Source organism: Eleginops maclovinus, chromosome 3, assembly GCF_036324505.1.
Source record: "Eleginops maclovinus isolate JMC-PN-2008 ecotype Puerto Natales chromosome 3, JC_Emac_rtc_rv5, whole genome shotgun sequence".
NCBI lineage: Eukaryota > Metazoa > Chordata > Actinopteri > Perciformes > Eleginopidae > Eleginops > Eleginops maclovinus.
The window spans coordinates 10,538,395-10,565,741 of record NC_086351.1 but is presented as its reverse complement, the minus strand read 5'-3'; the positions used below and the strand labels follow the sequence as shown (position 1 = coordinate 10,565,741).

At 40.7% G+C, this 27,347-nt stretch overlaps 1 protein-coding gene across 5 annotated transcripts; it reads left to right on the top strand.

Moving 5' to 3' along the window:
- Positions 1 to 485: 485 nt before the first annotated feature.
- On the top strand, positions 486 to 25,738 carry tars2 (threonyl-tRNA synthetase 2, mitochondrial). Of its 5 annotated transcripts, XM_063879548.1 has the most exons (18): positions 15,411 to 15,601; positions 17,139 to 17,314; positions 17,417 to 17,531; positions 17,959 to 18,080; positions 18,526 to 18,634; positions 19,096 to 19,160; positions 19,248 to 19,326; positions 19,910 to 20,056; positions 20,155 to 20,253; positions 20,739 to 20,908; positions 20,991 to 21,153; positions 22,322 to 22,459; positions 22,881 to 22,958; positions 24,123 to 24,223; positions 24,806 to 24,907; positions 25,009 to 25,081; positions 25,225 to 25,339; positions 25,463 to 25,738. In XM_063879548.1, the coding sequence occupies exons 1-18, from the start codon at positions 15,518 to 15,520 to the stop codon at positions 25,603 to 25,605; spliced, it is 2,079 nt and encodes a 692-aa protein (XP_063735618.1). In that variant the 5' UTR covers positions 15,411 to 15,517; the 3' UTR covers positions 25,606 to 25,738. The 5 variants fall into 5 exon arrangements, 1 of the variants encoding a protein (XP_063735618.1); XR_010165452.1 differs by lacking the exons at positions 15,411 to 15,601; positions 17,959 to 18,080; positions 18,526 to 18,634; ... (11 more) ...; positions 25,225 to 25,339; positions 25,463 to 25,738 and adding exons at positions 486 to 674; positions 5,703 to 5,832; positions 5,944 to 6,179; ... (5 more) ...; positions 8,854 to 9,018; positions 9,147 to 11,181 and having other exon boundaries at positions 17,417 to 17,465; XR_010165450.1 differs by lacking the exons at positions 15,411 to 15,601; positions 17,959 to 18,080; positions 18,526 to 18,634; ... (11 more) ...; positions 25,225 to 25,339; positions 25,463 to 25,738 and adding exons at positions 486 to 674; positions 5,703 to 5,832; positions 5,944 to 6,179; ... (5 more) ...; positions 8,851 to 9,018; positions 9,147 to 11,181 and having other exon boundaries at positions 17,417 to 17,465.
- Positions 25,739 to 27,347: the final 1,609 nt, after the last annotated feature.

Sequence of the window (27,347 nt, the reverse complement as noted above, 5' to 3'; positions counted from 1 at the left end):
TCTTGGTTTAAATTGTTTTAATTAAGTACTGTCAGTCCTTCACAGCCCTCTGAATATTTTGCACATTTGTGTACACAGCTAACTATTTTAATGTCTGCACAGCTAGCAGTACTGCACATATTTTATCTATTATTCCTATTATTTTTATCATTTCATACCGTGTGTACTGGTTTTGTATATCTATATTTCATCAACATATTTCTCTATAATGTTAGAGTAACAATATTAGTTTTTCTTTATTTTTGAATATGTTTTTGTGGTCGTTTTTCTTACAATTTATCTTCTTTAACTGTGTTTATGTATGCACCGTATATACCAAGGCAAATTCCTCGTATGTGTAAACCTACTTGGCAATAAACCTGATTCCGATTTATAATTACAGTCAGCAATGCGTTTAAAATAAAGTCAAAACATGGGGGCGTGTTTCCACCGTCCTCATCACGTTAGCTCCTTCATGCGCAGCACCAGCAGCAGACAGAGCTGAAAGATGGCGGCCGGTTCAGGGGCTGCAGGAGCCCGAAGCTCCAACGCTGGTCTGGAAGGGTCTTTGGACCGACGGTTTCAAGGAGTTTCCAACACTATGGAGTCAATACAAGGACTTTCAAACTGGTGCATTGAAAACAAAAAGCACCACAGCCTGATCGTTCGCCACTGGATGAAGTGGCTCAAGAAATGTGAGTAGCTGAGCCTAAATCCGCTAGCTTAGCTCACTGAAGCTAATTCAAATGCATTTCTGCGTTGACCATGACCAGCTCGCCAAATTCAGCCACTTGTAATAGTTTGCAACATATGCAAGATACTGCTTTATAGATGTATTCAGTTTTAGAACGTGTAATCGTTTTTTTTTTATTATTAAGACGCGTTGCAATTGCCACTTAAAAATAGTCAGAAATATTAGCTAAGCTAATGCTAACCATGGTCTCACTAATGCAACTGTTTACAGTTGGGCCTCCCGGGGTTCATGCTCTTTTTTTTTCTACACCGATTCTGCTTTTTCACGCACAATTGCCATGCACTACGGTGCTTATCTCAAATGACAGTCACTGGAAATGCATGTTTTACCAGGTGTTTAATTAGATTGTGTTACATGTCAGTTTTATTCTTATAGTTTAAGCTGTGTGCAAGTTCAGTAATGGTTTTGTCGTCTAACATGCATGCTTGTTGAAGCCAAAAAGTGGCTAATAGTTTGTGAAGAGATGATTTTAAAAGAGCGAATGGAGAGTGCCCTCTATCTGAAATATGCATTTGTTGTAAGCACTACACGATTAACATATGGTACCAGGAGTAAAAAATGTTGTCAAGTTGTAAAGAAGTAACCTTAAATACGTTAACATAAGGTAATCACAACTTTACACATTTACATAAATACAAAATATGACTAAATTAATAAGTATCATGATAGATTAGCCCTGCAAAAAGAGCACTTTTATGTTTTTGTATTTTTAATTGACTATTTTTGATGCTAATACTTTACAACATTGACGCAGGTAATTTTTGAACGTCTCTTTTGTTTAATTGTTACACCACTGCCTGCTGTTTATACTTAAAATATCCAAGTGGTTTTTACAGGATAGCTCACATTATTTTGAAAGCCCCCAAAGTTGCTATTGTCTAATATGGGGTCTTTGAAAGAGTTAATCAAACGTAAGTACTACATTTGTAGGGCCACTGAACTGCTGTCATGTATTTAGCTTGTGCCCCTAAAAAGATTACAGTATAATCAGTTTATCGGTTGTTTTGTTAAATCACAAGTACTCAGTTTTACTACTGTTGCTTGGGTATTTATGGTTTTGCGATTGGGATTTATTATACAATCGTATTTCTTTTACCTTCAGTATGCATTCAGCTATCTTAAAGCAGCTATAGAGAAATGTGCATGGCCTCCAGTTAGACCAGTTTTATAGTATCACAAGAATCGTTACCAATTTCCTAGAAAATCATTTTGATACTGGTTTTTGCTGATTGTGGGCAGAACAAAACATTGTATGCTCTAACCATTGATGTTGTTGAATGCAGGATTAGCGTCATTTATAATTCGAGCATCTATATTGGTTTTGATGGTGAGAAATTGGAATAATTTCAATGAAATGTCGGGAAATGTAGTCTGTTGGTTTTTCCTATTCTGTAGAGAATGATTTAGCATTTACAACTCAAGCTAGGACCTACTGGAAGAGTAATTTGAATATTTTTGTATATAGTCATCACTTAGATTCTCATCTGTTTTTTTTTTAAAGAAATGCTCGAGGGAAATCTCTCAAAGCTGTAAGGCTGTTCACCTTGTTTTGTAACCTTATGTTACCCAGTGTGTTTGAAGCTGGATTTGAAATGTATTGGAATGCATTTGCTTTTGTTACATGATGCTCATTTGTTTTTAGTATGTATTGAAGCAAATGTATGCAAATATACTTGTCATCATAACCTCTTACAGCCACATTAATCCACATTTACTTACCTTCACTTTAAGTGTCTTAAAGTTGGAGTTTCTTGCAAAATCGGCTGCTGGAACAACATCCGAACCTTTCTTTTTGTATTTTTGTACCCGGAATAACGCTGTGTTTCAGATCTTTTATAGGCTGCAGTACTAACATGTAGAAATAGTAGAGATATTAATTATACACTACCCATAGTTTCAAGTTAAATCACCAGTGTCTCATGTGTATTTTCATATCAGATATCAGTGCACATCACTGCCTACAGAGCACAGCATGATACAAGCACACGGAGAATAACTGCTCTGCACTGGCTGAGCTGTTGTTTCTGATGGAGGGCGTTGCCAACTAACCAAGAGTCAATCTTTCTGGCTGTAGGCGAGGACCTGTTTAGATCGAGCTAAAAAAAAGAGCACTATAAAGTGGATTCATTTGGAGTATAGACCGTCTATGCTAATCTTCTTATTTTGTCTAATGGCAGATATCCATCATTCATTTTGGTATATGTTATGTTATATTTTATTGTTTGAGAAAGGTGATGCATTTAAGAAAGACACCGTAGAGCTCTTCTTTAATTTAAAAAGCTGTTGCTTTCAGTATACTTTGAGCCCCACTGCTAAGTGCTAGTATAGTGTTTATATTATCTTTGTAGCATAGGTTGTGTTTTTTGAACTCCAGTCTAAATCATATTGTCTTACATAAGCTATCACTATCGGAGCTTGTCAAATGGACGTGCTTATTTCATTGGATAATAAACATATTTAAATGTTAAGTCTTTAGATATGTAAATCAATTAGTTTTCAGTGAAGTGTAGTTTCAAGGGTTAGGGAATGATAAACAGAGATGATGAGAAACAGCCTTTATATACAGCTCTGGAAAAAAAGTGACCAGCATTATCAGTTTCTCTGTTTATATTAACAGCTGACTACATTTGGTTGGAATTCAACAGAGACTGAATGGAATGGCTGCCATTCATGTAGAGATCGAGATTCAAGCAACATTTGGAGTGGTCTCTTAAATTCTTCTAGAGCTACATACAGTCTATGGGAGCAAAAATGAGTTGTTCAACAGAAATATTCTATTATTATATTGAATTGACTGTATCCGGGATAATTTAAAGGCGAATAGTGACTGTTTGACATTTTATAGATTCAAACGATTAATCTAGAAAAATAACTGACTGATAATCAATAATTAAATGTATTCAAAGTTGCAGCCCTATGTATACCATTTACTGATAGTTATAACAATTATTATTATATTCACTGCCTAAATGTTCTTTTTGTTCAAAGGGATCAAAATGGTGCTTTTGGAATAGGAGCATTTATTTAATTTAAACTTAGTTAAATCTTGTCATAATTGTACCTTTTACATTATTGGGCAAAAGCTATATTTAGGTAAATAACCTTTTTATTATAATATTCATCAAAAAAAGAAAAATACATTAAAAAAATATGTTACTATTATTTTCTTATTAAAGAGTCTGTGGGGAATACACATCTGATATAATCAAAAGGCTTTGGCATGACATTTTCACTTCGTCTAATAACAAGGAGAAAAACAGATTTTCCCCCAGCTGATTTGTTTTCAGCAAAAAAATAATCTTTTGGCGCTTACTCTTTTTTTGCAGTGACTCATACTTTTATTTTCTGAATGTTAAGAAGTTAAAGTTGATGCCATCCCTGGCTAACTCAAGACACTTTTCATTGTTTGGATGTTTTCCATTGTGACTTCTATGTAATTCATAAGCTTGTGAGTTTTACAAATGTTTCAGAGTTAAATGTGATATTTGAGGAATTTACCGCTTGGGTATCAGAGCTGGCTGTCTTTTCAAGTGATGAATGCACTGTGTTGGGATCTGTGCACGAGTGTGTTGAGGCATGAATGCTGAAGTGGCATTAATGGAACTGACTTTGTCAAAAAATAATCAAAACCACCTGGGTATTACTGATATTTTGGCCTTCAGTGATTTTAAAGAAACCTCTTTTTAAAATGTGTATTTATTTAAAGCTTCAGAGTTTTATGATTGAATTTGAATACAAGTAAAACTGAGATAAAAAAAGTCTTTGTGTTTGAAGAGCATATTTGCCCTTTGGTCATTATATTCTGATATTATATATTTGATAACATTAACGCTCTTGGATAAACTTCTAGACTAAATGAGTTGATAATCTCTGCTAAAATGTAACAAAATGTGTCATAGAAAATGTTGACCTTTTTTTTCAGCTTTAAAACCCTGCTTACTGCCTGTCATTGAATCCTGCCTGGTACAATTAGGGGACTGAATCTATTTTAGGAAGCTGTATAGAAATCCTTGTATCCCTGCCAGTATTGTATTTCTTTTAGAAATGGAAATGTAACCGATATTGATACTAAAGTAAGCTGACTGTTAGAAAAGTGACATTGAAGAGCGGATATTATGGGATGATATAATTCATGTGATGGATGCGTTTGGGTCGGTGTATGTCATGGTGTATACAACACATTATGAAAAGTTGTTCCTGTGACAAGGTTTTGACCTGTTGCATTATTTAATCTTCATATTATAGGCTGCTTCATATGAACTAAAATGTCTATACATTTGAAATGGACTCGGTGTTACAGATTTATATATTGTTATCATTTACTCAAACAGTCTAGGTTTTAAATGCATACTGAGCAGGACATTTTACAGTTTGAAATGAGCTATGTGATGGCATCATTACTTGTTCTAAATTTGCTCACACAAACAGTATTTTCAGGATTCCTGTATTGCAATATCTTGTCCAAACATAAAATACCACTAATATTGATCTTGAGTTATTCCTTATACAAGTTGGCTACTTGTATGAAACACTTGAGTTACAAACAAACCTTGATTGTGTTTAATCTAGCTTTTAAATCAACGGCGCTAAGGGCGGCCAAACCTGGAGCTTTGTCTTTTTGGACTGACGATACATGACATCTAATGTTGAAAACAGCACACTGAATGTTAAGAAACTACGGTGGATTTGGTTTTTACTGATTTTCTGACATTTAATAGACTAAATGATTTAATCTAGAAGATAATCAGCACATGAAAATGTTTATTTCTGCAACCCCTCGTTCAGCTATAAAGTAATCTGCTTATTATTATGCATCAAGTCTTGATCTTGAAAGTCTTTTGGTCAGGAATATTTTGTCCCGAATATCTGAATCAGCTATAAGGCTAAATACACTTTATAGTTGTTTAATTATTTGTAAGATTAGGGATCCATAGGAAACTTGTCCTTTATTCTTTGTCTTTTATTTCAGCGGACAACCCTCATCGTTTGAATCTCTTCTACGTTGCAAACGATGTGATACAAAACTGCAAAAGAAAGAACGCCATTGTCTTTCGTTCGGCCTTTGCAGAAGTCCTTCCCAACGCTGCTCAGTTCATCAGGTGAGTACGCAGTTTTTAGTCAGCTGTGGTATTGAGCCAACATTGCTCAAAAAGTTAGAAAGGCTAACTCTGAATGTTTCATCTTGTGTTTCCATTTTGCATTATCTTCAGAGATGCGAAGGTCCGCAAGTCAGTGGAACGGATTTTTACAATTTGGGAAGAAAGGAGCGTGTATCCTGGGGAGGTCATTGCCCAGTTCAAAGCCGGCATAAACAAAAAGGAAAAGGAGCGAGAGAAGCAGAAGGAAAAAGAAAAAGAAAGGAAGAAGGAAAAGGAGAAACAGAAGGAGAAAGAGAAAGAGAAGGAAAAAGAAAAGGAGAAAGAAAAGGAGACGCCCCTGGCAACTGGTCAGTAGTGCTCATGTTAAATCAAAACGTTTTATAACGTCCTCAAATTTGCATCATATTGTTTTAAAACATTTTTGGAGTTGCAATTATGCTTGTATATTAAGTTAATTTTTGACCTTTTTTATTCTGTAGCCACAGCCACCACCAAAGCTGCCCTCAAGTCCAAGATTTTAGCGGAGTTCACCGTGAGTCTCGTTTATATGTGTGGTCCTGCATTACTTTGTCTTTCATGTTGTGTTCAACTGTCTAAAACACTTGATTTACTGTCAATAATTTCTTTGCATTCTTTCTTTTCCAGCCCCAGTCCCTCATTGATCAGCTGTCAAAATATAAGCAGGCTGCTGCAGAAGAGGAGTTCAGGGAGAACCAGCTGGCAGCTCTCAGAGTGGACGTCCTCAGCACAGAGGCTCTCAAGAGACTGAAAGGTCAGATGTCGCTAAGCCCATTTCTGCATCATCTCAAACTAATTTTCCTTTGTACTGTATGTATTGCTACGTATAAATACTTGTTACTTCAGGTCAAGCGTAAGAGTTTACCCGACACCGTAAAGGTGTATCAGTGATATAGTTTTTTAATAGAGTAGTTTCAATGAAAAGGGTTCACAGTTAGGTCTGTGGAGACTTTTTTTCTGATAAGAGATGTTGCTGCTGAGATATATTTACTCTGATGAGTTGAGCACCAGCACTGAGCCTTTAACAATTGCTGTTGATTCAATACATGTGTCAACAGAAGTCATTACAACGATTCTTTGCACTGGCTCTGTAGTAACATAGTAGTGTGACAACCCTCAATGCTGATTAATCTTATGTGTTTTTATTTATTTTGGTCATACTCACTTTTTAAAATTTGAAACGTGATGTTTGTGAGATGCAACAACTGCCATTTTCCTGGCTGATTCCAATTTTTGTGACATTATTGGTGGTATACTCACAAAATAAACCCTTTTGCTTTTTGCTGAAGAGCTGATCACTGCAATTACTGAGCAGCAGCGTTGGTAGTAATTTGCAAAAAGTGTGATCTATTGCCAGTCATTAAGAGGGTCTGAAAAGTATGGTTCACTGTCTTACAAGGTCGTGGTTTTTAACCATATTACATTTGTATAAACCTTGTTTTTAACATTTTTGTCCTATTCCAGACAAGGCTGGAGGGAACAAGTTCGCGAAGGACTTTGAGGAAGGCAGTCTGAAGCTGCAGGAGTTTGTCGGCTTCATGGAGACAGAGCTGAAAACAGGGCCTCCTCTGCTGGAAGCTTTGGGAAATGCAGACATTTTTTATGAGATGCAGTACAAGGAGGTTAAGATTGTGGCAAATGTGAGTGTTCACAACCCCGTTTTTGAGAGATCGCTATGGCAAATCATAATCTGTTTTTGTGGATTGAAATTCAGCAGTGGTTCAGCAAACAGACATCTGTTATTCTTCCTACTTTCCTTGATCCTTTGACCATTTCTGCCAAATTGATTCTGAAAAATCTATATAAAATGAATAAATGTCCAGCTGGAATATCTTTTTTTATGTCTCCCATTTAATTCCTCTTTTCTCTTTCTGCAAACTTATAGGCGTACAATGCCTTTGCCAACCGTGTGGCTAGTCTTAAAAGGAAACTGGATTCCCTCAAGTCGACTCTACCTGGACCCGAGGACTCTCCCATCCCATCTCCCTCAGAAGACGCTCCCTCTCCCACTGGCTCTGACTCCCCCTTCATGGGACTGGGGGCTAGCAGAGCCCAGGTGGATCCAGAGCTGGATGGCAAGGCCATGGATGAAGGAGAGATTGCCAATGAAAGCAGAGACATGGAAGACATGGATCTGTCTGATGAAGAGGCTGACGCTGCCACAGCAGGGGGTCAGTGGCTACAGAGTGTTTTAGTTTGTCCTTAATTGTCTTCCTCGTGTAGATCCATATTGGGCTGCCCAGTTGTAATGTGATTCAGATTTGTAAATGTATCGGCTTTCATATTTACTAGCAGGTGACAAGAAGGACAAGCCGTCCACTTCTGTTGCAAAGTCAGATGCACCATCAAAGCTTCCCACCGCTCCTACTAAGGCACCGAAGACCATCACCACTGCTGCTGCCACTGCGACCCCGTTGACTCCTACCTCTGTTGCCGCTCAAAGCGCCGCAGTAACCACAATGGGAGTCAATCTGGAGAAGGTAGACCTGGGGAAGATCAGCTCCATTCTGAGCTCCCTCACATCTGCAATGAAGAATACAGGTGTGTTCAAGGGCTGGGCGAAGATGTGTAATAATGGTCAGAACCTACAACAAAATGAGCATTTGTACCCAGACCACTACATAATTCATGTTTAAGCTGGTTAATATTTGACTGTTTATTAGCTCAAAATAACATATAATTTAGGTTTTTTCTAAGGCGGTTATAGCCTCTGCAATATTTATTTTAGAATGATGAATAATGAGACTGAATTATAAATTAAATGAACATGTAATGCCATATTTAAGTATTGAAAGTATTAAGTGAAACAGGAAACAGGAACAAACTGGGTATTAGGTATGCAGTATTGTATTATTTATTAAGGACCCTTCGGTTGTTACAATACAGTTAAACAATTTTATCAAGGATAAAGCACTGTGAAATGTAGTTTGGATTTGACTGGGACTTTCTGGACTTTTCCGTTTGTTAAACCCACTCCTTTCTGTCTTTTTTCCACCCCAGCAGCTAGCCCATCACCTCGGCCGTCTCCAGGAACACCCACCACTCCTTCTGGCCAACCAACAGCCTCCAAAGCGAACTCTTCGGGCCCTCACCTGGCGAGCATCCTGTCACGTGTTGACATCACACCTGAAGGCATACTCAATGCTCTGACCAAAACAAACACACCAGGTAAGACGCATGCACGAAACGCACTAATCGTTCCCTTCTGAATTAAAGAATGTACATAAACAATACCTAATCGGTCCTCTTTTTCTTTGTCTTTGGCTCCCGGCCCTCTCTTTCTTGTCTAACTGCAGGTTTGTCCTCTCTCCTGCAAAGTGTGTCAAACGCCTCTTCTGCTCCTTCCACCCGAACCTCCCCAGAATCATCAGCAGTTAAAACCATGCTATCCCCAACCACCCCTAAAGGAAAACCCAGCCTAGGGAACAGCCTCAAAAGAGACACACCTGGGAGAAGCAGAGATTGGGAGAAAGAGAGGCAGCTGTCCCCTCCTCCTCCTCCCCCTCCTCGTACTTCAGCTCCCTCTGTCTCTCCCCCCAGCCTTGAATCAAAAATCAACAGTTTCCTGCAGGGTAACCCAGGCTTCAGTCTCGCACTGGGGGATGGCAGTCCCGATGGGGTGGACGGGACCCCAGTGAGAGACGAGGCCGCTGGCACCCCCACCCAGGACGAGATAATGGACACACCTGGAAGTGTGCCAGAATCTTTAGGGTCATCAGGAGGTCATACCCTCTCACCCACAGCCTACCGCAGCGACCCCTGGGATGCTGTGATCACCCCGTCAGGAAACAGCAGCAATGGAGACTTCCTGAGCTCTTCCGCCTCCTCTTCTCGGTATGGAGCTGGGAAAAAGAGCGGCGCAAAATCAAAGGACGATGAAGCGATGAATGTGAGGAAGCAGGTCTCCTCTTCTCCCAGTAATGACATGAAGGGTAAGAAAGATGGACACCATCTGAGGATGATGGGAAACAGAGGAAACGGTGAGAGGAAACACTCTGCTGGGTCTCGTAGGGCCAGCAGCACGTCGGAGGAAGGTGGGAAACGAGAGGGTCACGAGTCTCCGGGTGGGAAGGGGAAGGAGGGCCAGTACCATCGTATTGAGACACTAGTGTCCCCCTGCACTGAAGGGGCTCCCATCCAAACTCTCGGCTACTCGAATCGCCCCCTCGCTGGGGAGCGTATCAAGACAGTGGAGAGCATCCGCTTGATTGGCCGGGGCTCCCGGCGAGGGGGAGGGGCCGGCACTCGACCAGGGACAGCGATGTGGTACGAAGAGGAAGAGTACATGGACGCTCAGTCTCCCTCACCCCACGACGGCCCCCCCCCTCTTAACATTGGCAACGAAGAGATGACCCCCTCCATGCCTCTTCCCCCTCCTCACCTCCTCCAACATCTCCACCCTCCTCCGTCCCACCCTCACGCACACCCTCCTCCCCATTCTCCGTTCCAAATGCCCTACCACCCCGAGAACATCCAGTCTCCTCCCCCCTCCCTCCTGCACCAGCATCCTCCGCCGTCCCATTTTTTCGGCCCTCCTCCACCTATCCCTAGACTCCCTCCGCCTCCCATACCCCAGCGCCCTTCCCCTCCACCTTCCCACCATGCTGTGCCCTCTGCCGTCATGGTAGGGGGAGTGTTGGTCCCTATTGACCGTCCCCTTTCTCTCCCCCTCCCGCCAAGACCTGAAGGTGTAGAGCGGGGCGGAGTAGGACCCAGAGGAAACAAAATGCCCCCCCCACCCCTCATGTCATCGCTGCTAGGTGAGCCCCCTAAGCTGCCCCGTCCTGGTACAGTTAAAGAGCCTTTTGTCCCCCGCCATGCTCCCCTTCTCCACCGCCCAGGTGTTCCTCTTCCCTTACTGGGTCGAGTGAAGGAGCCTCTCAATCTACCTCTTCCGCCCCCCTCTCCCACTTGCTCTACACCCTCTCCCTCCACACCCAATCCACCCGCACTCGACTCCCACCCTCCTCGCCACCCTGCTCACTCCTCTGGCCCTCCTCTCCAGAAGCCCCCCAACAGTCCTCCAGCTCATTCCCGCAACCAGACCTCCAACCCTGTTCCCCTGCTTAACTTACCCCCGATTCTCCCAGTTTCCCTCCAACAGAGACCTCTGCAGCGAGGCCGAACCCCCTCTCAGCAGTTTAACCAGGATCGACCCCGGGGGGGATATCGAGGGGGCAAGCGGCAAGGTCCTCCATTCACAGGTGGTCCTTTCCATTCGCAGAAGAGACCCTTCCTACCCCCACGATACTGAAGTGGTCATCTATCACATGCTGAATGAGAAGTGCAAGCGCCCTGCCTTGAAGTGCAGAGTGTGTGTTAGCCCTGCTGGTATGATCCTAGATATCTTTACTCTGTTATTTAGCTTGAATTAAAACTACCGTAGGTTGTGTGTAAATGGCTGATTTAATCTCTATGCTTCAGCTAAGTAGCCAGCCAGTCTTCTTACACTGCACAGTGCAGCTGTGAGGTTAGCAGTTACATAGAGCAGAGTGTTGTGTAACAACCTTCAATCTTTCCCTCCTTTTTTTATCCATTTCTCCAACTCCTGTCTCACTATGAAAAAACACAGATAGTTCAAACAGAAATTAAACTTTATTTTGTTTGGAGTTTGCCTGCCTGTGTGATTGTTGGGTGAACTGAGAGAAAGCAGGGGAGAGAAATAGATGTATGGCTTTAAGTTTGACATTTTGGGAAATTGACTTATTTTCCTATAATTGAAAGCTGTATGAGAAGATCAATACCACTCTCATATCTGTGCAGTAAATTATAAGACGGAGTCAGTTAGCTTAGCTAAGCATAACAACTGGAAATGGGGACAGCTACCCTGGATCTGCCTGAAGGTCAATAAACCCCTCTTTTACCACCTCTTAATATTTAATATCTCATCTAAACAAAATGTCTTTTCTAATGGGAGTTATATGTGAGACAGTTTCATGGCAACGAGACTCCAGGAAATCTCAGCTCCTGGCCACAAAAAATATTATTTTGTTACCTTCAGACAGAACCATGCGAACTTTGTGCCCCCGATTTGAGTATTTATGCTAAGCTAAGCTAATCTTCTCATGTCGTATCTTCCATAAACACAGAGATATGTCACCTGACATGTGAAAGAAAGCCAATAACCATATTTCCTAAAGTGTCCACTTATTCCTTAAAAATTATGAACATAGTTTCCAAATGAATATTTTCATTCATGAGTGTTTGGGTGTGTGTCATGTCCTAACTCGGTGTTTCTCATTAGAAGTGATTTTTCAGCTGTTGTTCCTGCTGTAAATAATATTCTTCTCTTGCTCAACCTTTTTCCCCCTCCCATCTCTCACACTGTATATTTCTAAGCTTGTAAATATAAAATCTGAGATAACACAGCTTTTTTTCTTTTCAAGCTCTTATTTCTGTTAATGAGGACAATGATCTTCATTTTTGAATCCCGTCTTTACTGTGATTGAGGCCTTGGATAAGCTTTAGCTCCAGAATAATTTTTCTGCACTATCTGTCGCACCTTTCTGTCATCCTTTTTGAAACCATCATGCAGAAGAGGAAGGTGAAGATAATTATGTATTTTTATTTCGACATAATAGTCTGCCTATGCGCGCTTCACATTAGACTGAGTCATGAAGAGCCTTGGTAGTGGATGGCGGGTGGGGCGGAGGTTTTCAGTTCTGAAACACACCGTTGATAGGCTTCACCATGTACTGACTTGAATAAAATCCAGAGTTTCAATTCAACTGGGGGGGAGGTATTTTATTTGGTCACTAATTATCACTTGAATTGCGCTGTTGTAATTTATTTGCGCTGCTCAGCTTACTTCTGCCTCTATTCAGAGAAATTGTTTTCATATATTTACATAGTTGCTGCCATTCTCATAATGCATTAGCATTATTTTTTGCGCTGTATTTTTCTAATAGATTTAGAGATTTCCCGCTTGCAACAGCGCCCACAGGTGGCATTAGGTGGCATTAGGTGGCAAAAACCTTTGAGCTTATTAGGGTTGTTTTGAAAACGGTTTATTTAAATACTCCAATTATTATGGCCCCTTCCTCTTTTATTTTCTTTGCTAATTTCATGCTTTTGCCCTCAAACCCCTGTGCTTATCTTGTGCTCACAATGGCTTTGTTCATAAACACTTGTGCACCTCTCAACACCTCTGCAGGTAAAAAAAAAAAGGGGGGGCAAAATGGTAGTAATCCTCCTTCTTTTACAGGAGTTATTGCCGTAATGCTTCCCTCTGTTCTACACTGAGTAGTTTCCCTCCCCAGTGAGAGGTGCATGTTGGGAACGGCTGCTCAAAGCCTTGTGTGTCCTGTTTGTCTGATCATGGAGTGTTTGTGTTATGTGCTGATTTACAGTTCATCAAGAAACACTGAGCACCCCATGAAGTTAGATACATTGTAAAAATGTAACCATGAAGAGCATATCTGTCACTACAGTGTTGGCACATCATCAGAGTTTGGTGTTTTACTGAATGTTATACAAGTCTGTTACCAGCTTCTGTAAACTGTCTGTCTTTTATCTCATCGAAACAGCTAAAAATCAACATATCGGTTTTGTGTGTTCATGATGCACAGCGAGAAAGCTAGATTTATCCTTCCCTCTTACTAAGCAGCTACAAAGTTCCACATTTTCAATTTCTCTGTTAACTCGTTGACAATTTAAGTTTGAAACTGACTGAAGATGTGACAAAGATGATGATCTGTGAATATTTGCTAAGTTGAATTTCTGCTGTTCTCATCAATGATGCTATTACACAGGTCTTTGAGTGTCCAATCCTTTCTGGTGTGATGAACATGCACTCATTATATATTTGGCACAGCTTTAATATGCATAGCTGAATACAGCTCACCCTTTTGTGGTTTTTACCCAAAGCACAGGAGACAACATTTTCTGTGCTTTCATGGAGTTTCTTTTTCCTCAAATATCTCAAGTATATCTGTCATTTTGTTTCTGGTTGCACATTTGACTGTAAGCAGTTTGTGCACCATTTAAATTATTGAGACACTAGTGTCCCCCTGCACCTCCATTAATTACAATGGAGGTGGTTTCCTGTTGCTCTAACTGTCCTTTTGCAAAAACCTCAACTCAACCTATCCTCTCTTTACCTCATTGAAAAGACTGATTTTTTTTGCCCCTATTTTTTTGATTGTTGCTAAACATTTTACACTACAATGCACTGTTTGAGATCCACATTTTAGAAATGCAATTCAATAACTTTGTGACACTAATCAAGAGTTCAGCTTTAGCCTTACATATTGACTTTTGTGGTACATTGGCTCCATTTACAGATTTAACTTAATACATTGTGACATAGAAACAGTTTGACCCACTTCCAGTGAAACAGACCCAACTTCAGCCACAACTTTATCAGAAATCCACTAAGCAAGGGCTGTACCCTTTTATGACATTTTTTAATCTTAACATAGCACGAGATATTTTCATATATTCATAATGCTACAGCCTTTTTTTTTTTTAAAGCTACATCATATAAAGTAATATAAATTGAATATAAATTACACATTGGTGTAAAGTAATGAAGTAAGGGTCCCACGTTTAAACATCCTTAAAGACTTTAACGATAATCGGTTCCAATGGACAGTTGACAACGGTTATTCAGATACAAACGTAAGAGCTTTCTGAATGCAATTGGTGCTTACATGTATTGCAACATTAATAATAGCTGGTATTTACGACATGGACCATAAACCTCTTTAAAGGGATTTAGCTCCTCCTAGTGGCAGTTTAGTGATATGTCAGCTCCTATTCCAGGTCAATCAACTCTCCATCATGCACTGCTGTTACCGCAGTGCCTCTTGTGCTGTGCTTATTATTCCGAAAATGTTGAAAACCAAATAACATTCTCGTCCCATGTCAGATCTAAGTTCGTAATGAACTTGTTTAACCTAGTAATAGGAGTCCATCTGACAGTTTTTACTTTAAGTACATTACATTATTAATGCATGTAGTAAATATTTTGTAACTTTTTACTTTGCGTCTTTGTTGTACTATCCGCTGAGAAGGCTGAAACATATGTAGCTTCAGTGTAGATTGCTTTCTTGCGGGGTAAATATAAACTGTATTGAGTTAGAAATGTTCTCGATTTAGAAATGTATCTCTAATGCATCGGGCACTAACCAGGCTTTAAATGCAGCTGTAGTTAACAGGCGACTTTAAAGCAAAGTGCGCAGCTCCGAAATGGAGCGTAAACTGTGCTGTTCAGCCTGGCTGCCAGTCGTGATGCTGCTGGTCTCTCTGAAAATACTAAGGGGTGTGCACAATTGGATCGCAGAAGTAGTAGCGCAGTTTAGCTGATGTCCTGTGATTATAGCTGGGCTTGTGTTGTGTTTCACCTGTCGCCAACTCCTGGATTTTAAATGCAGTGTGTCGTTTATATTTGATCATATTTAAATCCTGTGAGAAATTCCTGATTTACATGTGCATGGCTCTATTAGCCCTCTAACAACTGCAGGTCCGTATGTGCAGCTCTCATGTGGATACGCGCTCTGGTGTTTTCGCCCGGGTGCGCGCACGCACAGTGCTTCATAGGAACGTCATGTGTTTACGCCCACAACGTCACTGCGCACGTCCTAATTTGTGCTTCCGGTGCTATGGCCGCTCGCAGGAAAGGGTGACAGTAATGTTTGATATTTGGAAATAACCGGGTTTGTTTAGGATGGCGATAACGCAGTTGTTTAGGCTGGTTATCTGTCAGTCTGCAACTCTTGCAACACTTCGAGTACATAGGAGGTACAGCAAGGTGCGCGAGTTTGTCATTTCAGCAGTACAGTATCTAACGTGACAGCTAAGGCTAGCTAACAGTAACAGTCCGTCAGTGTGCAGAGGTAGAGGGAGATCAAATGTGGGCTTTGTTGACCCTTATTCATATCTATTTTAAATGTCATTTTGAGTTGCATATTTAACATTTTTTGGCACTTTTTTGGGGTATACCTGTGACTATTTCAGAGGTGGGAGAAGTACTCAGGTCGTGTACTTAACTACAAGTAGAAATACCAAAGTGCAGGAATACAATGTTACAAGTGAAAGTCCTACTTTCACAATGTTACTAAAGTAAAAGTAAAACAGTTTCAGCATCAATAATTCTTAAAGTTCCAAAAGTTAAAGTACTCATGCAGATTGTCCCATTTCAGAATAATATATATGTTTTGTTTTAATTATAATTATTGTTGCATTAATGTGTTCATCAAAGCTGGTAAAGGTGGAGCTAGTTTAAATTATTTTGTATGCTCAATGGTTTTGGAGGCTTGTGAGTGTTACTAAAGTCCTATTTAAGTGATGTTTATACTCTGAAGTAACTAAAGTTATTACATTGATGCAGAGTAGGAAAATATAAATATTCAAGTGAATTTCAAGTCTCCCAAATGTTGACTTGAGTACTTAAGTAAATGTACTTCATTACTTTATGCCACTGTGTAATTTATATTCAAGTTACATGGACCCCACAATACCACACTTCTTTTCCCTGCTCTCTCTCTCTCATTTCATTCCTTTTAAAAAAAAAGAAGAAAAATCCCTAAATATTTTTACTGAATATCTCCCAATTGATCATTTGGGCTCTGGGTGTCAGCTGTTTATATACATTTTAATGTGTATAAGAAGTGGATTATAAAGTTAGTGCGAAGAACATAATTAATATAATGTGTTTAAAGGCATTTTCTTCTAACAATACTGTGTTAAGCGGTAGAGTTTTTTTCTGTTACGTTTCAAATGTATGGAGCTTTTTGTGCTTGGACGCACCTTATTTATTTCAGGCTTAATTTGATGATCAGTTGAAAGGACATATCTTGGGACTGGGTTTTTGCTTCTGATGTAGTTAATATGCAGTACAGCGTTACATAAGTGACATGAACCCCAGCATACCTGCATGTCTGCACCCTTCTTTCTCACATTTGGTTCCCTCAAATAGTAGGAGTACTATCGTTGCAGTTTGTCATTGTAGTGAACTTGGAGCGGGTGTCAAAATGAATGAGACAAAAATCATTAAGTTTATGTGTGTATAAGACATTTCATGTATTTATTTGATTATAGCTTTTTTTCATTTATTAAGGTCAAACTGTAGGAATTTAAGGAATCACTTAACCATAATGCAGCCATTGACAGACAGCACTGTTTTCATTGTTCCATCATAATATGTATATCCAGACAAATCAAGGCTCTGTTGTCTGTTGCTAAAACTGGTTTAGTTGTTTATTTTACTTTATGGTTATTTTGCTGTTGTATTACATTTTTTCAACCCTTTTTTAATCCTGATCTACATCATGCTGTTGTCACTACAGGTGTCCTCGGCTTGGTCTGAGCGACTCCAGGTCTTCGAGTCCCTCTGGGAAAAGCAAGGCAATAAGAGCAGAGCTGAAGCTGCAGAAACTCGCCTCAGTATCCAACTGGCTGACGGCCGGACAGTAAAGGGAACAGCGGGTCTCACCACACCTCTCTTTATTGCTCAGAGTGTCCGGTAAATACATTTTTACAGAAACCACTTTTCATTATTATGTTATGTCTTATTGTGTTTGTTCTTAATGAAGTGATATAACATTGTTATTGCATCTCTTTCCAGGGTGAAGGGCGTGCTGGTCAGTAAGGTGAATGGGGAGCTGTGGGAGCTTGGACGGCCCCTAGAGGCAGACTGTGAACTGCAACTGCTGGGGTTTGACACATTAGAGGGAAGACAGGTAATCACTTCGCAATGTGCTTTCATTCTCATATAGCCTTTTAAGGTGGATTTGAATAAATGATTATGACACTTACTTTCCTTAACTTGAGGTGAACCATTCTGAGGCCAAGGAAGGTATAAGTAATGGTAGAATGACATTTAAGTTAGTAAAAGATGTCACCAAGAGATTACTAATAAACTTACAGAGAGTGAAGTTCACACTTTATAGCCATGTATAAAACCTGGATATTTATGATTGTGTTTTAAATAATGCTAGAACAAGGAATTAAAAACGTTCTATGTTTGCTTAAGAAGGCACTGAAGAACATTTTCCATTTAATTACAGGATTCCAATTGAAGCGCTTTAGATGTTGTCATGTTAGTGAAACTGTTTAAAACACGCTATATATTTCCACACTTACTCTTTACCACCCTCTCTGTCTTAGGCAGCATGGCGGACAGGAGCATGTGTCCTGAGCGGAGTGTTGCAGACGGCGTTTGGTGCCGAGGTATGCAGAGAAGGAGCGTCGGACCTCGGGCTTTACTGCGATCATCTACTGGACAACAGGTGAGCTGTCACAATCTGTCACAAGTTCTGGCTTTGTGTGGACCACTTGCATTTCTAGAGTGCTTTAACAATTAAGATAACATTCTGCTTAATACTTGTGCTTCCTTCATAATATTGACATTCAGATGCTTCTCAGCCTTTTTGTATGCATGTTTATTCAGAATAATCCCAGTATGTTTTGCAAAAGGATGATACAGATTAGCCTACATAAAGGTTGTTATTATAATGCTATTCTTAGAGTTAGATACCAGGGGTGGCTACTTTAGATTGTGTCCAACTGAGTTTATCTAAATATTTCCAGTAACTAGAAATAAATAGTTGGAATAACTTCCAAAATTCACAACAGGGCTTGTTAAGCCTATAGAAAACAGCATTTTCACTGCGGCAAAGTCTACTCACCTATTGCATTCAATGTTTTACGTGACTCTGTCCTCTCCCCACACAGTGCCTTGTCTCTGAGTGATGTGGAGGAGAAATGTAAACAATCCGCAGCCCTTAAACTGCCTCTGACCAGACTGGAGCTGAACACAGAAGAGGTCAGACTGCTCTTCCAGGTAAGAAATAACCCTGTTCTGTATTATAACAATACACAGTTTTAACAGCACACAGTTTAACTTGTCATTGTAACTAAGGGCCTAAACCATGCGCGTAAATCTGGCAGAAAGTAATATACTGCTGTCATTATACATGTTTATCCTTACACCTGTGCTTTCCCTTCAATTATATTTTGATTTGCAATTGCATTTTCAGGTAGCATTGTTAAATATATTTTACCAGTAAAACTAAGAATTTACAGTATATTCAAAATAAAATAATAGCTACAGTTCCTTATTCTGCCATGCTGAATGGCTCTGTACCTGTTGCAGATTGAGTGTTGATAGAATGTGAGTAGCAGTGCTATTACTCACCTTATGCTGTGCCGGTGATGTTTACTTACAGATGTCAGGCCCCTTCCTACGGTCCGGCTCTCCGTGTGTGACATTTATGCATTTTCAGTGTGTTGTACTTCTTACAGAACAGTAAACTGAGACTGCAGCTCGTGGAGGAGCAGATGAGCGGCCCCACTGTCACAGTGTACAGGTATTAATACTCACAGCTGTTGTGGATTTATCTGCAGTCTCTTCTAAACTCAAACATTTAACCCGGTTTATCCTTTGTGTGACTCAGGTGTGGAGACAGCATAGTGGCCTGCGAAGGCCCCCTCCTCCCACACACTGGCCTCCTCAAGGTCTTTAAGACACTACAGGTGTGTGTTTGTCTAATTGCCTCTTTTTCGTTTAATATATCTGAATGTTCTTTCCTTTAGTTTACTTAAATGTTTATCGTACAACTGTTCCCAAATGTTAATCAAAGCTCATCTTGTGAATTGATGAAAGCTGAACACTATTTCATCTATTATAGCTCTGCCTTTTGTTTTGAGCTTTTTATCCATATACATATTCAAGGTTTAAATACATGATGATCAAAAAGACTGGCTTATCCTCATCTACTCTCTAAAAGTATGTGGAATTTGGACTCATTTGGCCCAGTGGGACACATGCTGGGTTAGAGGAATGTCCCTCGTCTGTATTGATCCAGGGAGAGGGAGGAGTTTTCATACTGGGCAGGAAATATCAGCAGCAGGATGTTGTGTTTGTCAGAGGCCAGTTTCCTGTTCTCAGCCCTTACAAACACACTGCCATCTATCAGACATGCTGTCACTCTCATGGTTAGCCTTTCCTCTCCTGGCCGACCCTCACTCCCCCTTTGTGTTTTGCCGCCTCTTTGTTTGCTCATTATTTTCTCTCTTCCTCTTCTCCCCGACCTCTCCTCACTTCATATCTGTCCAGCTTTCGCCTGTGACCCTGGCCAATGAGACAGAGTCCTCAGGTTTGATGCGTCTTTTAGGTGTTGCCTTTCCAGGAGAGAAGGACAAGGCGGAGTGGGAGAGGGAGCAGGAGGAGGCGAGGAGGAGGGACCACAGACGCATTGGGACGGTGAGACAAAATCTAAATTGGGACAGGTTCATAAAATAAGGTCCGAGAATGGTTAAGTAGTGTTTTCTGGTTATAAATATTCATGTGTTTTTGTACAGGACCAGGAGCTGTTCTTCTTTAATGATGTGAGTCCAGGCAGCTGCTTTTTCCTGCCTAAAGGAGCCTACATCTACAACACCCTCAGCGACTTCATTAAGGTGAACATAAACTCTGTCCACAGACTGTTAGAATAACAGAAAAAAAGAAACCCTACAGTATAACTTCACCTGCAGCCTCTGTCACATCTGCAACACCTTGCTAAAATGAACCTACATTTTAAAACTCTGTTCAGCCCAGCTTATGCAACTCAAAGTGAAATACCTCAAAGGTCTTAAATAAACTCACACTATGACCTTTGTTGGGTTTGGGTAATCAAAACAATGCTGCTTAAATTGTCTTCATTTGACATGTTTCCTCTTGGGTATGAAATGTAATATTGTGCATGTAAGCATGCCTCACACAGACATGTACAAACATTAATAAAACAATAACTGCTGTGTTGATGGTATCCTGAGGTCATACATGTTCATACCAGCCATCAGGATATTGCTCTTGTTAGCCTTCAATTAGTGCACTGTTGTGACAGTCTGCCCCTGTCCTAAACTCATTGTCACACACATCCTTCCTTCCTGGCGTCTCGTAGAGTGAATACCGAAGGCGAGGATTCAACGAGGTCGTGACCCCAACCCTGTACAGCACTGCATTATGGGAGCGCTCGGGCCACTGGGAGCACTACAGCGAGAACATGTTCACTGTGACATCCGAGGGCTCTCAGACCTACGCTCTCAAGCCCATGAACTGTCCTGCACACTGGTAAACACACACACACTCCCACAAAAACACACACAGTTTAGTCCCTTAATAGAGACCTAGCCTCACTCTCTTTCATGTTTAGTCTGATGTTTGAACAGCGTGTTCGCTCCTGGAGGGAGCTGCCTCTGCGGTGGGCCGACTTCGGGGCGCTGCATCGTAATGAGCTCTCCGGAGCACTCGGTGGTCTCACACGTGTTCGAAGGTTCTGCCAGGACGATGCTCACATCTTCTGCACACCTGAACAGGTACACATAACTCATCTGTACATGCATGCACTGTTTGGTTGCAGTTGTTTTCATAAACCACCACAAGTTTCACCCAAAAATAAGAAACACATATTGTTCCTCTTGCCTGTAGTCAGATTAAATCAATCTAGGTTGTTTTGTTCTGAGTGTTCAAGATATCTCCTTCAGAAATGTCTGCCTTCTATCGGAGATAATGGTATGAGATGGCACTCGCACCACTAAAATACACATTTGAAAAATAAATTGGTAATGTATTTTTTTTTTCCTGAATTCATGACACAATTTGTTACACAAGCCCTGTGTTGAGCATTTTTTATTTTGGAAACATTGAGCATTTAGTTGCATTTTGTATTATATGATGATTGGAGTAGATAACTTTGTGAAATACAGATTCAATATAACATTATTGTATCATGGTTGAACTTGTGACATTGTGGTTTGGCAGGAAGGAAACATTTCCTACAGACAACTGCTCACCAGAAAGTCTGTGGATTATGTTGAAAAATGGGTCATGATTTCAGGAAAATGCTCTGAGTGTATTTTTTGGCGCTATGATCCCCACATGCCAAGCACAATCTAGTTTCATTACCCTACAAAGAAGGCCGATATCTCAGAGACTTTGCAGCTCACACAAAAACAAGCCAACTAAGAAAAGCAATACTTTTTGATTCTGGGTTGAACTTGTAGGTGCTGTAAGTGTGGTGGTGACTTTGAATGGGACACATGTGGGACCACATTACAGTGATTAGATGGGCTGTACAAATAACTCCCAAGACATTCCAGGAGGCCTCGGTCTGGATGAATGAAGGTCTTTGTCTTGTTTAAACATTACACCTCCATATGTGCATCACTGCGGCTGTACAGGCTCTAATCCTGATTCTCCACATAGTGCCCTGGGATGTTCCCATGATACTAACTGCGCTTGCTGCCGGACCCTGATATTCACCAAGCTCCTATTCTCAGGATAATCATCGCTCTGTGCATTTCTTAAATACTGATTCAATCTATGGAGGCTTTACAGTAAAAACACAGGCAGATTTATTTTTCTTAATTCACCCTGGTTGAAATGTAGCCTCCTCTAACCTATGTCGATGTGTCATTATTTGCATTCCTTATGTCCTCTCATTGCCTCTGTCTTCACATGTTTTACCCCCCCCCCCCCCCCCAGCTGGAAGAGGAGATTGTGGCATGTTTGGACTTTGTGAGGAGTGTGTATCAAGTGTTTGGATTTTCCTTCCACTGCCTCTTGTCTACACGTCCTACTCCATGTCTTGGGGAGCCTGAGCAATGGGATAATGCTGAGCAGGTAAACACACACACCATCACCCGACCATATTGTGATATGCCATGATCACACAGGCCCAGCTATATTGTAATTAAATGTGTATGCACTGTAATCTGGACCCAGTTAATCACAAGTGCAGAAAGAAAATCCTGTAACCAAATGACATGGTGTAATGATATCCACAATCCGCTCCACTCGTGGTACTTTCCAAATAGAAATCTGTCTGTGCCGAGCTGCCGGGTTGGTGTATATCTTTAAATCCCCACAGACCCCTTTTTAAATAGGCACAGCGGCAGTATAAGCTGATTCAATTGACTGTAATTGAACTTATTGGCTCCAAGCTCCACACACAGAAAGGCCCTCATGGTGGTAATGTGCATTAAATCTTACATTATCTGCTACGCCTACTTACTTACTGAGCTGTGTTTGTGTGTGTGAGCAGCAGCTGGAAAGGAGTCTGCAGCACTTTGGGGAACGATGGGAGTTGAACCCAGGAGACGGAGCCTTCTACGGACCAAAGGTCAGTGGGAAGGGCAACACGCAGTAAAAGAAACTGACTTCCACACACAAGTGTAACTAAGCCTTATAATATTAAAAACATGCTGGATTTGTTATGATAAGCTAATCAGCTGATGGCTGTAGCGTCATATACAATGGACAGACATGAGACTGGTATCAATCTTTTCATCTGACTCTCGGAAGAGAACACAAAACGAGTATGATTTTCCTAGAAATCAATGTATGAACTCATAACGAATGACCCAATACAAGTGTGTGGCAATGTCCGTATCTGCAGACACCCTGCAGCGCTCCGCCTGACTCCAAACATGTTCCAGATACTATACAAGCATCCAAGAGGAAGCTACAGAAATTGTTCACGCATCACAGTAAAAACACACATATAGCAAGGTAGCATAGCAGCTAGCATGCGATGCTCGTTCTAAAGCAATAGTGCATCCTGGGTTGCTTTCAACTGTTGGCCAACACTGTTACCCTTGTTAAACCAGGGAGGAGGAATCAATCTTCAGTGTTGTTTTCAAACTGCAACTGACAAATCCTACTCATTGTTCCTTTACCAATTTTACAATCTCATTTCCCATCTTATCAGGGGATTCTTCTATAATGAGTTTATTGGTGTTGCGTCACAGATTAGAGAGCAACATAGACATCTTTGTTTTCCTCCTGGCTCAGCAGGGAGACAGTTTTGAGCATTTAATGATACAGTTCACACTGTCCTCAACCGCAGGAACAGCAATAAAAACAGAAATGTGTGACATTGGTTCATAACAATTGTTATAGCTACTATGGTTCTTTGAAAATAGAAAGGAGCTGGATGCGAGAATGGTCTTTGTTTTCTTTGAGGCGATTTTCAAGAGGTCAGTGAGCATCAAGAGGAAGTCGGCTTCAGACAGACTTTGTATGCACAAGCTCATGTGGAGGGACAGAGAGTGGAGGTAGGTGAAGTCAGGGTGGGGTTAGAAACACACTAACACACTCCATGTAACAAACAGACATTCCTCACAGCCATCTAGCTAGGGTGTGTAAACCACAATGAGCTAGATCAGCTTCTCTTGGAAAACCATTTGTAAACATTTCTGTCCACAAATATGTAGTTTGTCCCCTGCAGTGTTAGAGTACAGACGTGCAGCCTGATGCTAACACTCTCCCACGTGTTTCTTTATAGATTGACATCCTGATCAAAGATGCTATTGGCAGGCAACACCAGTGTGCCACGATCCAGTTAGACTTCCAGCTGCCGATCAGATTTGACCTTCAGTATGTCGGGTGAGTCTGCGCTACATTTCTGCATTTGGCTCCTTACCTCTAAAACATTCCTACATCTGTAGTGATTCAACCCAGCACGCTGTTACTTTTTTGTCATATTTTTCCCTGTTTTTATGAACCCACATGCTTATTGTTTATGCTGTCCTGTAATTATGAAGGTTAAAATGGCACTTAACTTCATCAGGATCTAATTGAATTATGAAAGATGATCTTTATTGAGTTTATCACTTCGGGCCAATATGCTCCCTGTTTCTCTTTTTGGTAGTCTGCTCTACTTCCTTGACAGTGTCCTTATGTCAGTATGTTTTTGGTGTGTTTATCATGAAATATAGTATTTTATATTGCTAAATTGACATTTGTAAACGTATAGTAACTTTTATAAACTATTCATGTGTGTAATAACCAAATGGGAATGTCTGACTTACTCCAGCATACACTAACAATCTACTACAATTATTTGAATGTCAAAATGATGATGTTCTAAATTTTTTTGACCTTTGTCATTTTTCGCATTATAACAAATCATAATATTTCCATGAACGTTTTTTTCTCTTGATATGCGTTTCTTTACCACCTCTGTAGAACGGACGGACAGTTGCACAGGCCAGTGATGATACACAGAGCGGTGCTGGGATCACTGGAGAGGATGATCGCTATACTGGCTGAAAACTTTGGAGGGAAATGGTGAGAAGACGCTAATAATCACATGGAGTCAGATTCATTAATAAGACTTAGATGTATTTAACTATAGCTGCTCCCTAACCCATCACTTCTCTTCTTCCCAGGCCTCTGTGGTTGTCCCCAGCGCAGGTCATGGTGATTCCTGTAGGGGGCAACAGTGAGTCGTACAGCAAACAGGTGAGTTTATGTTGAAGGTTTATTTCTGGTACAGCAGACCAAGTGTACTTCCTCTCTGAATTGTATTTCTTTCTGTCATTATTAATTTGCTTGGTTATGCGAGTACAGATTTAATCTTTGAGACGTGCCTCTACTCTGTTAAGGTGGTCCGGCAGCTCCGTGAAGCTGGCTTCATGGCTGATCTCAGTGACGATCAGGGAGCGACCTTAAACAAGAAGATCCGCTCTGCTCAGCTGGCCCAGTACAACTACATATTTGGTAAAGATGAGAAAAAGAATGAAAACTGTCAACTTTTTCCGGCTAGAGCGTTCTTCTAATCTATACAGATCTTACCATAACTGATAATGACTACTGAACATTTTTCTGTGTTTTTCTGTCTAGTGTTGGGGGATAAGGAAAGTGAGAGTGGGACAGTGAATGTGAGGAGCAGAGGGGGTAAACAGCTGGGGAGGAGGCCGACAGAGGAAGTGCTGACAGCCCTCACACAGCTACGAGACTCCCGGAGCAACCTAGAAGAGTTTTGAGGAAAACACCCTTTCAGTAATTCGTCACTGATGAAATAAATGTTTGTTTTACATGTTCAAGCTGTTGCTGTTATACGTTGGCTGTGTCTGTGGAGACGGCTGCCAACTTTGTAATAAAGTTTATAAAACGTTACTCACTCTTTGATTGATCCATTAATGGCATCCGCTGGCAAGGCTGTGATGTAGTTTAAGATCACTATCAGTCTAAGATCAGCACTACTCTGCTACAGTTAGTTTGTTCACTAAAAGTCATAAAATATGCAAACCTCCCACTTATGTAAGTATGTGTCATGATAGCAAAATAGAAAACCAGGCAGACCGTTAAACAAGTGGAAGAGAGGGAGGATACGCAGGGGGATTTGACTAAAATAGGATAGGGAGCAGCAATGTCAGGGCTGTGTGTTTTCATCTGTGTTTAGTGGAAACAGCCAAGTCAAGGTAAAGGTCAGAAAATTCTGTAGTTTTTTCTTTTTTAATTGAGAGAGGGCAGCAGGATGGAAAAGACATCAGTCACAACAGTGACACAGAGAGGGAGAGGGAGGCGTCAGCTAACAGACCAGACAAAAGCAGCCGCTACAACAAAGCTGGTTGTGAAACAGGTGAAGTGGATTGTGTGTTTAGTTCTTCCGGAGATCATTTAGTGTGGAAAGGTGAAGAAGGTTCATGATGTAGCATCCGCTCTAAGTCATAACCAGGTCACCTCAGATAGAAAGAAGTTCCTGAACATGCTTGGATCAAACTAAAACAAAAGAATTCCCATGCTTTGAACTCTACAGATGTGATCATAAGACCGTGTTATTTCTATCAAGAATGGAGCTTGTGTATCCAAGAAATGCCACCAAATCCTCTTATTGCTTCACAGGCTGTTGCTGGCCGTAATGCGAAAGTGTGGGAATCATGGCAGACATTAGGCTCAACACTATGGTGTTACTGAGTCAGTGAAAAATACTACTGTAACTTATTGAGGTATGTTGGGATTTTTGGGTTTACATCTCAGGTTTTGACTTATCCAGCTGAGCTTTCAGCTCATTTATTGGAGGTGAATTTAATTTGTGATTTCTTGTGATCCATGCTAGCAGCTCTGTGAGACTCGATTAAGGCACAAGTGTAATGCTAGCTAAAAGCTAACGTGCAACAAAGCTTTCCACTTTCTTAGTTAAACATGTTGGCATTCAAACATTTGTCAACATTGTCACTTGACACAAAATACAGCTGAGGCGGATAGGAATGCCATTAGTAGTTCAGGAATTTGGATATAAACCAAGAAGTGAAGTGATGATTGGATTGTTGATAAAAATCAGGGGAGTTTAAAGTTGTTATTCCTGAAGGGAAGTCCAATGTCTGTACCAAATTAAGTAATAATCCATTGAGATGTTTCACTCAATAATTTAATAATACAAGCGCATGCAGGCACAACCAAAAATGGCTTTATACCAGAAGGGATCGAAAAGAAAATGTTTTTGTAATTTGAGTGCATTGACCCTTTAGGACTAAACAAACTAAATACTCTTCTCTCTGATACTGTATATTCTTGATACCATACCATTTTAGTATTTATAGTACTGCGTGTTGCGAGTCTGTGCTCTCACTCTGCTGTTGGCTTTGTGCTAAATGAGAAGATAAAACCCAGCTCAGCCACCAGCCAACATTGCACAGTAGTTGCGTAGTGATGACACACACCAATAGCTCCAGTAAACACTGAAATCTTTGCCTAATAGATAACAATATCAGGCTCCCTTTGC